Source organism: Pteropus vampyrus, unplaced genomic scaffold, assembly GCF_000151845.1.
Source record: "Pteropus vampyrus isolate Shadow unplaced genomic scaffold, Pvam_2.0 Scaffold490, whole genome shotgun sequence".
NCBI lineage: Eukaryota > Metazoa > Chordata > Mammalia > Chiroptera > Pteropodidae > Pteropus > Pteropus vampyrus.
The window spans coordinates 501,809-514,866 of record NW_011889271.1 but is presented as its reverse complement, the minus strand read 5'-3'; the positions used below and the strand labels follow the sequence as shown (position 1 = coordinate 514,866).

The 13,058-nt window shown below is 42.5% G+C and overlaps 1 protein-coding gene and 1 pseudogene across 1 annotated transcript; both read left to right on the top strand.

Moving 5' to 3' along the window:
- Positions 1-3,419: 3,419 nt before the first annotated feature.
- CXCL17 (C-X-C motif chemokine ligand 17) lies at positions 3,420-13,058 on the top strand. Its single transcript, XM_011382839.1, has 4 exons — positions 3,420-3,527; positions 9,749-9,829; positions 10,473-10,574; positions 12,945-13,058. The coding sequence occupies exons 1-4, from the start codon at positions 3,449-3,451 to the stop codon at positions 13,037-13,039; spliced, it is 357 nt and encodes a 118-aa protein (XP_011381141.1). The 5' UTR covers positions 3,420-3,448; the 3' UTR covers positions 13,040-13,058.
- On the top strand, positions 11,220-11,338 carry LOC111732786 (annotated as a pseudogene).

The following is a 13,058-nucleotide window of genomic DNA, read 5'->3' as shown; positions in this document are numbered from 1 at the left end:
TTCAAAGCCAGACCATTACAGTTCAGCGAGAAACACCCTGATAGAGGTCAACAGACTTTTTTGGCCCATCTCATAAACCTCCTGTGAAAATTCCACTCTCGGTTTTCTGAGCTCAGTTTTCCTTATTTCAAACTCCAAGTGAAAAAAATGCAAATGTCCCAGATGGTCATTTTTGCAGTCATGGTTGGATTGGACCTTTCCTTCTGGCTCATCCAAGGTGTTTGTGGCCACCTCATTCTGAATGTCCCCTCTCTCCTAGTGGAGCTCGCCACATTGCACATGCAGCAGCCAGGTGGCTGCACACTAACAGAAATCCTAGCGAGTCAGGGAATGGGTTTTAGTCCTGCACCTTTGAGGTTAACTGCTGCTGGCCTACGATGATGACCAAATCCTACTTTGTTCCCTGCGCTTTCATTTCCACTTCTGTAAAATGGAGCCGTTGGATCAACACTCCATGGGTCTGTGTACAGTGAGAGCTCCTCAGAGACAGCGTCTTAGCTTCTTCCTCTGAGTGGCCACCATCTGGCAAAGGCTAGGCGCTCCGCTGTTCACCAAATGTGCGTATGAATAAATGACTCATATTAGAGCAACATGAGTCATGGAATTAATTAAAAAATACATCCAAATGTTGACCAAGTCCACTGTAGAGGGGGAAAACCAAACAACAGTGGCAGAATGGTGTTTCCTCGCCGGCTTTCCCCTCACCACTTTCCCGGACGAAGCCCTTGTAAGTCAGAGATGGTGTGGACACAAATAATGTCCTCGAGATGGGCTCCAAGCAGTTGTCACTATTAACAAGAGAAAGGTCTGTTTGTCTTGAGGGTGCTTTATACTGTTACACAACAACAAAAACTTTAACTTCCCCAGCTGAGTCTTGTTTAAAGAAAGGGTTCATTAGGCCATGGCTGGCAAAAGAAGGAGGAGGAGGAGGAGAAGAAAACCAATCTTGGGGCGTAGAGTCTAAACCACTGACAGCGTGGCTAGGCAGAAAAGACAGCATGTCCATCATATTTTATACATCGAGTAGGGAGGAGAAAGATGGAAGGATTTACATTAGCTGGAGACCAAGGAGACGGGCGAGTTGTGGGGCAGGCTCAGCAAGTCGTCAAGGAAGAAATGTCTACTCCTGTGGACTAGCTGTGGGCAGCAGACTGGAAAATTCATGTGCGACAAGCTGAGTCCCCTGGCGTTCCATGGCACCTGGCTATCCTTTCTCTTGGGTAATGTCATAAACAGTCACCTGGAAGTTAATCCTAAATTCCAGCAGATACACAGGAATGCGAGTGGTTGTTTGTCAGAGCTTGTCCACAGCTATTAACAGAGTAACTGGTCTTTCTCTCTCTCTCTGGCTGCTGTAATTTTAATTTAGGATATCTCGAAATTTTTTTTCTTGTCAATATCAATGAACTTGAGGGACCCCAAGCATCCTCCTGTGGTACATGGATCCTGTATCCCACCCCAAGTCCATGGGGGGAGAGGGAGAGTCAGACAGAGTGAGCTGACAGGAGGCCAGGACCTGGGAGAGCAGAGGCGTGAACAGACTGAGGGGGCCCGGAGGAAGGTGTGAGGAGGTGCTCCCTGCTCCTGCAGCAGCCCAGGCACGGGGGAGGACTGAAGGGCAACTCACTGGGAGAAATAGAGCACCCTCGTCGGGCGCCATGTGTATGCGTGACCATTTATCAGTAGAATTCTTTTTCTGGCAATGGACTGCACTTTCACATGCTTTCTAACATATCAGGCCTAGTTAAAGTGTTACAGAAATATCATTCAATTCGACAAACACGGGTAGAGTGCTCTCAGAGTGCCAGGCCCTCCATAAGTTCAGGAACAAGGAAATGAACAAACAGCCCCTGTCCTCAAAGACCTCCATCCAAACTGCTCCAAGCACCTTTTCCACACCACCCTCCTCTCCGCCCCCCACCGGCCAAATCCCGCCCCGCCCTGGGAGACCCAGCCCGAGTTCCACCTGACCCAGAGTCCCCTGAGCTACTCTCAGTCCACGGTGAACTCCTGCCACTTCTGAGATCTGGTTCCACGTATAGCTCTAGGTTTTATGAAGTGTGTGTCATGTCTCTGATTAGATTTGAGCTTCCTAAGGACAGAGACCCTTGTTAGAATTTTCTAGAGATAAACCACATTGGTGGTTTATATCAGACCGAGCTCAGGCCAAGCCCTAGGCTTCAACTAGAGGACAATCTCCACTGCCTAGTATGGTACCTGCCCCCGCCCCCGACCCCCACGGGCCCTTTATGAACTCAAGAACAGCAGAAACTACAATCAACTTTCCAACATGTCAACGGGAAGGGATAATTTGAGAACTGAGAGGGTGAGCATGATCAAACAAAAGTCTAAAGGGATTTGACTCACACTTTGCCTCTTCCAGCCTCTTAGGTGAAACTCAATCACACTTCCTTTCCTCACTCCTCCCCAGAGGCTTCCTTGTCAACTTTCCCCATCCCTATAAATATCCCCCAACATTCAAACCTGGCCTCTCCTCTTTCTTCGAGGCACTTCCCAAAGTCTCTGGAATGAGTCATGGTAAGTAAGTGCTAATGTTCTATAATCCTTACTGTTTATTCTGTGTAGTGGCACCTTCTTCATTTGTCTTAGGCTATTTCGAAACAAGGTCTGGACCCAAGAACCCCAGCAGCCTGGGCAAACCCCTTTCCTGCCGTGGTTCCTGTTTCTCAAACCCTCTTGGACCTGAAGAACTGGGGGGTCTTCCCCCAACCCAGTTCCCTCTCCTTTAAGCTGGAGTAACTAAGCCGCAGGGCCCGTCCTAAGAACAAGGAGGCCCGGTCTGACTCATGCTCCAGGAGACGCATTTCGGACAAAAGAGAACAGCCTGTCCTCCTTGATCTAGTCTGCTTCCCACTCATGTGAAATGGAGAAAATTAAACATAGTGAGGACAGGACACGATCCAGGCCACCCCACCACTATTGCTGACACTGTGCCGAGCAAAGATGAGAGCAGGGAAGACAGAGGGGGACCAACTGTGTCATCCTCTCTGCTGCCAACCCTTAGTACTCACTTTCCTGCCAGATATTAAGCTAGAAAATCCCACTGAAAGGTATAAGGAAGTTCAAAGGAGAAAAAAGGCTTGGGGGAGAAATCATAACGCATCGTGGAATATGGAGGCAGGAAGGAGGAGAAAAACGATTGCCACTGCCAAGTTATCAGTCACTTCTTATGTTCTTAAGAATGCTTCATGTCTTTTGTTTGGCCAGTTTTACCTCCTAGATTCCCGTAAAACACACAGTCCTACCTGTTACCTAATAAAGCCAGCGTCACTTAGCCGTCCTCACCCCTCGTGAGAACACTGGTGTGGGATTAAAGTGCAGACTGCCAAGCCAAACACAGGGGCCAAGCCATCCCAAGAGTCTGAGCCTCCGACCAGGAACTTCCCACGCCCTCTTCAAGCGACTTACAGCGGCACCGACGGGCGCAATGAAAGTTCTAATCTATTCCCTCCTTCTGCTGCTGCCACTGATGCTGATGTCCATGGTCTCTAGCAACCCGAATCCAGGTAAATAACATTAATTTTCTATAAAAGTGCAGTTTTTGGGGGGGGGGAGCAAAACAGAAAAGAAAAGGAGGCAAAAAAAAAAAAGCCTTAAAATGTAGCTCCCTTTAGCTACAGGGATTGGGGGCATCTCAGCGCCCATGTCCTCATTTACAAAAAGGAGAAAACTGCACTTTCATCCACAGTGTTGAGAGTTCAATGCGATAGTGTATGTGAAAATGTCTGAAACTGTAGCTGGCGAAGAAAAAAAAAAAAAAACTCGCTCAACAAAGATTTGCTCCCTTACCTTCTCCCCCAATCCTTTTTCCAGAAAAGTAGTGAATTTTCCCAAGGCCCGTCTTGGTGGTGGTGGGGTGAAGGTGTTGAGAGAAATCAGACATTCGTAGAAGATAAGGAAGCCCTTGTTTATATTCTTTATAGTGCGCCAGACGTCCCATTAACAGTTTTAACACTAGTTAACGGTAAAGTAATAAACTAGAAGCATCACATCCCAGGTAGTATCCATATTCGAAGCTTTGGCCATAACAAGCCCTGTTTTAACAGCCCACCTTTCAGGAGGCAGACCCTTGGCTACGGTGGCCTAGCCCTTAGCAGGATAACCACGCAGAGTTTGTCCCCATGCATGGTTCCACGCGAGAGAACCACCTCCCCCAGGACTACTCTGAGGTGAAATAGCTTTCTTACATACTCAGCATGAATTTGGTCCTAAAATCTATTCCACCCCAATTTCAAACTTCTCCTCCCTTGTAGAGAGAGCTCTCTGGAAGCTGATGGGTCCCACAGCCAGGACCACCATTCTGGAAGGGAAGGTTTTTCCATCACTATGACAGACCCTAAGGCTAAGGTCCTCAATCTAGAGTCCCGAGCCAGGAGGCAAAGCTCCAGCCACAGCCTGCCTCTCTGGGTACCAGCTCCCCTCACTCACGAATGCTTCAGGCTCTACCTAAACGAGACCAAGAAGGTCTTGTACTTTCCCACCAGCTTTGTACCTTCCCCTCAACTTCGCTCCACAGCCAGCTGCTCCCTACAGCCGCCCTTGGTTCTTCCCATGACTAGAGGTGGGCTCTCCCTCCCGAGAACGTGCTTAGCCCCAACTTGACTCTCTCGCTGCACTTATCGTTCTCTGCCTCATACTGAAGGGATTGGCATGACTCTCCTACTCTCTCCACCTTCTAGATTATAACCTCCTGGTGACACAATTTGGTATATTGTTTCCATATCCTTCACACTATCCAGCACAGTACTCAGTAAATATTTGCCAAGTGAAAGAATAAATCCTCAGGTTTCTGAGTTCAAAATACTGCTCTTGACCACTCGACACCTGAGTTTGATAACAGTTCTATTAACATTTGGGGCTGGATGAATTCTTTGTTGCAGGGGTTATTCTGTGCATTGCAAGATGTTTAGCAGCATTCACGTGGCCTCTACCCACTAGATATCAGTAGCTGCCTCCCCCACCCTATAAGATAGCCGAAAATATCTCCAGACATTGCCGAACGGCCCCTGGAGGGGACACCACTCCCCGGCTGAGCACCACTACTCTATACCAACAGTTATCAAAACCTGCTATCCGTTCAGACTTACCTAGACCTTCAGACTCAGCCTTGAAGCCAAAGGAATCTAGATCCAAATCCTGGTTCTGCCACTTACTTTGCAACCCTAGAAAGGCCACTTAAATTTTTTGAGCTTCAGTTTTATAACCTTAAAATGAATAAAATACCAGTTAGCACATAGAATTTTTGTGAAGGTTACATGATCTATGATGTGCACCTGGTAGGAATCGAATGTTGAATAAGTGGACTGAGTAGAATTTCTCAAGTAGCTCCTAAAGCACAAGGGCAACGAATCCGAAAAGCTCACAGAGCCACCAGGTGGCGCTATTACAGACCGCACTCCACCGCCGGCGGCCCAGATCAAGGCTGGCTTCCCCGCCAAGCCATTTTGCAACACAGGGATAAGCCTGGTTAGAGGAAATAACGCCCCACCCACACCCCCAAAATCATCAGACTAAAATCTGATCTTACTTTATCTTTTAAAATAACCACATATATGATCAATATGCTTTTCGCAGGACGGGGGGGAAGATAAGTGAGAGTATATGAGAATGTCAGGAAATCAATTATTTATAATAGCTTATGCATTACTTATAATATTACTTATTAGATAAAATTATTTATAATAATAGCTGACATGTGCTAAGCACTCCCGTGTGGCAGGCATCGTTCGAGGCACTTCACACATATTACCTCAGTCCTTACAGAAATCTAATGGGTTTTTTTTTTTAATTTTTAACTTTTCAGACTTTCAAAAATGTCGTAAAAATAATCAGCGTTCCAGTATATCCTTCATCTCATTTTTCTCAAATAACATCTTACATAACCATAATACAATGATCAAAACCAGGAAGTTAGCACTTATACAATACGATTACCTAATGCACAAATATTCAAAACTTTTTAATCACTCCATTAATGTCCTTTTCCTGTTCCAGAATCCAATCCTGGATTTTACACTGATTAAAGCTATCATGTCTCCTTGGTCTCCTCCAATCTAGAGCAGTTTCTTTGCTTTCCTTGTCTTTTGTGACCTTGACACTTTTGAAGACCATTAATCAGATATTTTGTAGAACTTCCCTCAATCTGGGTTTGTCTGATGATTCCTCAGGGGATCAAGTTCAGATTATGCATTTTGGGCAAGGACACAGGAGTGATGTACGTGCGCCTTTTCGGTGCACTATCTCAGAAGGCCCACGATATTGATCTCTCTCACTGCTGGTGACCTTAACTTTGAACACTTGGTTAAGGTGGTGTCTGCCAGGCTTCTCTACTGTAAAGTTACTATTCTGCCCATTGCAATTAATAAGTATCTTGTGGAGAGGCACTCTGCAAATAACCTGGTTCTTCTCATCACACTTTTGCTCACTGATTATTAAGATCCACTGATGATTCCTGTCTATGACAATTATTTCTATGATATTAGCCAAAGGGTGATTTTCTATTTCCATCATTCCTACTACACTTTTCCTTCTCTCCCATTTATTTATTCGACTATTTATTTATATAAGTAAAGGCTCATGAATATTTATGGATTATAATCCATTACTATCATTCTTTATTATATTGTTAATGTTGTCTCAAAATTGGCCACTGAGAGCTCCTACAGACTGGCTTCTACGTCTTTTTGACATGCCCTTTTTTTAAGAGTTCTGACACCACCAGATGTTCCAGGTTCATCTTGTACTTTCCTGCCACAAGTCTGGAATCAGTCATTTCTCCTAGGAGCTCCAGTTCCTTTTGTGGGAGAGTGGTATTCACAAATCATGGGCACGAGGTATTGCCCATTGCTTTGAGGCGCTATTGCTTCTAGGCCCTCTAGTGGACAGAGCTAGGAAATAGATGGATACACACACACACTATTAGCCCCATTCTACAAATTAGGTAAATGAGGCACAGAAAGGTTAAGCAACTTGTCCAAAATCACGAAGCTAATATGTAGTGAAACTGGAAGTTAAAATAATGGTAAATCTACCACAAGTCCTAACAAGTGGATGTAACTTCTTTACACATACAACTCAGCAAAAAGCAACAAGCCTCACACTCCCACGTAGACGCTCTCTTTGAGAAATAACTAAAAGTCCACAATTATAACCACAATAAAAGCTGTCATGTAATGAACACCTGCTTGGACAGGGGGCACCCACGGGAGCTCATTTATTCCTAACAACTCCGAAAGGTAGTTGTTACGAGTCAGAGAAACAACAATCGAAGAAGCTAAGTGACTTGTCCAAGACATAGTCAAGTGGCAGAGCAAGTGGTTAAGTCCAGGTCTGTCTGGATGCAAAGCACATGCTTATTCCACTGTGTCGGTATTTTCCAAAACTGCTTTTCAGTAGAACATAATGTAGCTTTTACTTTAAGTTGTATGTTTATTTTAATGCATGTTAGAAAAAATCTAATCATCTACCAAACCCATAAGCTCACAGATAATACTGCAGAGAATAAAAATGTTTTTAAGTAAATTAAATGTATTTAAAGAAAAAGTACACATAGTAGAGCTATAGCAAAAATCATAAATGTGGTCCATAAATGCTATAGTAACATGAGGCTTCATTTTCAGTCACACCATGAAATCAGGGTCACATAGGGCTACAGAAAGTACAACAGACTATGACTCTTGAACCTGAGTTTTATCTCTAGATGCGTCGCCATTACCTGTAAGAACTTCAGCATTTTGTTTGCTCGCTCTGGACCTCAGTTTCCTCATCTGAAAGATAAGAGATGGTGATTTGGTTCATTAGTACAACCCTTTTAAAAGAAATTTGGTAATGAGATCAAGAAACATAAAACTGTTCTTAGCTTTCGACCCAGAAATTCCACTTGGGGAAACCTTGCCCAAGACAATACTATGAAATTTGGAAAACAGTTACAAGCACATAGAAATTTATCAACATCCAAAAATAAGACGATCTAAATGTTAAGCAACAAGAGAACAGTTAAAACAATTTGTCGTGGTGTTGTGCCATCATTAAAGATAAAGATGGCATTGCAATATCCTTATGAAGTGAACGAAAGGAAATTTGTTCATACACTGTGATTATCATCAGATAATGAAACTCATATGCAGGAAACACAGCAAAACACTGTTTGATAAGAATAAAGACTTCCTTATTCATACTTTCCAAATTTTCTCTAATATAGTTATATTATATTTAGAATGAAAAAAAAAAAAAACTTCTCAATGAAGGGATTCAACCAAGATTCTTCTGGTTCTAATATTCTGTGGCTTTTCTCTGGAGCCAGAAGTCAAATGAGAATAAAATATTAGAAAAGTGTAGATGGCAGGAGCTTAGGGGTTTTGCCTGTTTAAATCGTCTTAACAGCACTCAAAACAGCACTTGAGAACATTTGGAAATAAGCATTTGGAGAAATGATGCAACACTCTTCATCTGTGTGGCAGAAAGGGCACAAGTCTGGGAAATAAGAGACCTGAACTGAACTGCATGACCACGAAGGGCCCTCTCTAGACAACTTGTCTGTCCACTTATTGAGCAAATATTTACCAAGTGCCTACCATGTGTCAGGAACCATGCAGCTGAGTGACTGCTGAGCTACTGGTTCAGAGTTTAGAAGGGAGAAAGATTTTTAGTTTTCTTGGGCCGCAATGAAAAATACCACAGACTGGGTGGCTTAAACAACAGATATTTACTTTCTCACAGTTCTAGAGGCTGGAAGTCCAAGATCAAGGTGTTGACAAATTTGGTTTCTTCTGAGGCCTCTCCTTGGCTTGCGGCCGGACCCTTTCTTGCTGTACCCTCACAAGGTCATTCCTCTGTGCACATACATCTCTGCTGTCTTTGTTCAAATCTCTTCTTCTTATGAGGACTTCAGTCCCATTGAATTAGGATCCACCATAACAGCCTCGTTTCAACTCAGTCACCTCTTTAATGGCCATATCCCCAAATACAATCACTCTGAGGTACTGGGGGTTTGAGCTTCGACATGGATTTTGAGGGGACGCAATTGAGTCTACGACAGATTTCAAACAACAAGCTATAACTGCAACAATAGAGCTGTATTCGTATATGGTGGGGAACCATGCAAAGGCACAATTAATTCTGACAGGAATATCAGAAACTACTATACAGAGGACACATCATCTGGGCCCAGTTCTAGCTCCAGAATTTCAAGTCTATATATAAGCCACCATCCTTGATTGTCATAATAATATTTTAGATGTCATAAAATGGGAATAAGATGGCATCAGGTGATAAGGCCTTTTTGAATAGAGGCCAAAAAAGGAATGGCTTTGTACCAACCATCTTTTAATAGTTGAGTGGGAATTAGGGATTCAAACACAGTAAACTTGGAGGTCAGGTGAAGATTCTATCACTCCTTGTTCTCATTCCTTAATTCATGAGGATTTTAACGTGTGTGTCAGGACAGGGCGGGGAAGGGAAGGTCTTGATTAAGCCCCATCTTTTGTCCTCTCTTCCATCCAGAAGCCATTCTTTCTCCACCTACCTCCAGCCAAGCTCTTCTCTAGGCCAGATTTTCTTTCAACTTCCATTCCTTATCCATTAAAATACTCCTCTCTTGAGGACTTGAGTAAAATACTCCTAGATCCATGAGTCAAAAAGGAAGAGAACTGGAACTGCGCTGACCTAGGTAGCAAAATGCTGAGGGACCATTTCCCGTGTCCGGAAGTGACCTGTTTCCTTCCGACAGGGGTCGCCAGAGGCCACAGGGACAAACGCCAGGCTTCTCGGAGGTGGCTCCAGGAAGGCGGCCAAGAATGTGAATGCAAAGGTCAGTAACTCAGTATCAACAACAGCAATGCACCATCGTGATCCTAAGTCCCTCCCCTCGAGTCCCTGAGACCAGTGCAGAAGTTATCCGAGCCGACTCACCCATCCCCCTCCCCACCAGCCCCCCACACACAATGCCAACACTTGTTTCCTTCCTCAGTCTCAGACAAGAGCTGGACTCCTCCAACCAAGGTGTACGGGAGAGCTAGCTAAATCTCTGCCTGCCCCTTCCCCTTTACTTTTTCCCTAAGAACCCAGGGCTGCCTTCCAAAAGCTTCCTGGATCTTCTTCTGAACCTTATCTGACTCACAGGTAAGACTGAAATCAGACAGGCACAAAATGGCTTGCCCCAGGTAAAGCACCCACCAAAAGACTGACACCTACGTCTTCTTCCTTATTTTTTGGTCTTCCTTATGATAACCTGGTGCCCTCTCCACACCTGCCACCGAATTCTTGCCAACACAGGTCAAGAAAACTGCTCAGAAATATATCTATCTGAATACCTCCCCTGTTCCGTATTGACCCTTTTTCTCACACCACTGCTGAATGCAAAAGGCAAGGAAGTTGACAAATAAAGCCTTGCCCTACTCCCTACTCTCAAACATACTAACCTTCCCAACTAAGCAGCAACTCTGTTATTTCAGACTGGTTCCTGAGAGCTCCTAAAAGAAAGGTCAGGGCAGCACCCAGGCTGCCTAAAAAGCAGTGTCCCTGTGATCATTTCAAGAGCAATGTGAAGAAAACCAGTAAGTTTCAAAAGAATGACCTTCTTCAAACCAGAGTCACACTGTGGAATCAACTAGGAATGGAGCAAGGGTTGAAAACAGGCAAGAGAGGTGAAATGAAGACCAGGATAAACACACATCTCAGTCCTTTCTAGTCATGTCAACTTGTGGGGGAATAGGAAGAGGAAGAAAAGCAGGATACAATTCTCCTAATACTAGACAGGTTGAGCCGAAGTCTTAGATTTTAGACCCCCATTGTTTATCCAAGGGAAGAGAGATGGAGCTGTTGGGACTTGGTCACTGACATCTGAAGATGACACCAGTGTCAGTGTCAAACAGAACTGATTCCTCCCTAGCTAGAAGTTTTCAAATGTCATAGAAAAGTAAATTCAAAAATGTTAAACTGATTGATATTATGATATTATCAAGAATGGGCTAAATCAGGATCGTTGTCACTGTTGATGGAAGTAAAATACAATTTAGTACTACTTATCAAAAATCTAAATTTGTGTACCTTTTAACTCAGTAATCTCATTTCAAGATATCTCTACTATAAAATACTAACATGGATACTCAAAGATATCTATGTACAAGTTTATTAAAAATAGCAGTATTTGTACCGACAAATTAATGGAAATTAAAAATGTTCATCAAAAGCAAACTGGGTCTTATGGCCATACCACCCTGAACACGCCCGATCTCATCTGATCTCAGAAGCTAAGGAGGGTCGGGCTTGGTTAGTACTTGCATGGGAGACCACCTAGGAATACCTGGTGCTGTAGGCGTAAAAAAAAAAAAAAAAAAAAGCAAACTGGGCAATTCTGCAATTGTCAGAAATAAAGAGGTAAATCATTATGTGTCAATCAGAAAGATATCCACAACACATTAAGTAAAAAAGCTGCAGAGACCCCTACTTGGCCTTCTTCACGAAAATAAATTTCAAGTGGATTAAACATCTAAATTTAAAAGACAAATTTATAAGGGAATAGAGGAGAATATATTTACAACCTTGGAGCAGGAAAGGATTTCTTAAACAAGATACAAAAAAAAAATCCATAAAAGAAAAAAAGATTAATAAATCTGACTTCACTGAAATTAAGAAATTTTTGTCATCGAAAGAATAAAATGACTATCTAAAAGTAGGCGAAGATATCTGCAATATATATAACTGACGAAGGATTAATATTCAGCATACATAAAGAATTCCTACAGATCAATGAAAGGAAAGTAGGCAATACAACAGACAAATAGGCAAAAGACTCGAATCAGCCCTCTGGAGACGATGAAATCCAAAGAGCTAACAAATATATGAAATGGCACTCAACTTTCCCAGTAACTGAGAAAATGAGAGTTAAAACTAAATGGATTTCGTTATATACCATCAGAGTGGCAAAAAAAAAAAATTTTAATCTGACAATATCAACCGTTGGCAAAGAGTAGGGCAAAGAAACTCTCATATTCTGCTAACAGAAGTGTAAATTGGTAAATCACTTTGAGAAAAAAGTGCTGGCAGTTATCTACGAAAATTTAAGCTCTATCACCAAGCAATTCCTCTCTTAGGTAAATACTCAAAAGGAATGCATGCTTATAGACAACGGGAGACATGTACAAGAATTTCATAGCAGCATTGCTCGTAACTACCCCAAACTGAAAATCGACCGATGAATAAATGGTGATATATTCAAATATTATATATTAGTGAGAATAAATAAACACATAACAAAGTAAATGAATCTTAAAAAAATAACATTAGGTAAAAATAACTGAGACATGAGAAAATAGCTACAGTATGATTTTATATCAACAAAGTTCAAAAATAGGCAAAATTAAAATAAATTATTAGAAATAAATAAATAAGTGGTAAAACAATCAAGAAAAAAGTAAATGCTTGCTGCAAAGGTCAGGGTTACCTCTGTGAGGCAGAGAGGATGGATAGTGATCGGAAAAGGAGCAGGGGGCCTGCTGGCAGTATTCTATTTCTAGGCCTAAGTAGTAGTTTCACAAATATGTGCTTTAGAACTATTTATTGAACTGCACATAAAGTTTTTATGGACTTCTTATTATAGATGTATAATATTTTGCAACAAGATGTGTTAAAGGTACAGAGCAAAACAATATGTATAGTATAATCTCATTTTTGTTTTTTAAAGCAAACGATTATGTTTACACACAAGATAGATAAGACTATAGTAAACTGTTAACACTAGTTGTTAGCTCTGGGGAGTGGGAGTGGACATTGCAGTGGGGGTGTCCTTTTATTTTTCACTGGATACATTTTTTAGTTTTAATTTTTTCCACTGGATGAGTCTTACTTTTATAATTAGGTCTCGTAAAAATTAAAAATATTAAATGTTTTTTAACACTAGTCTCTCCCCTTTATTTCCACCCTAGGGCACCAAAGGCACAGGAAGCCAAAAAAGCCCTCCAGAGCCTGCCAGCAATTTATCAAACGTTGTCAGCTAGCAAGCTTTTCTCTGCCTCTGTAGGAGCTCTGAGAGCCCACTC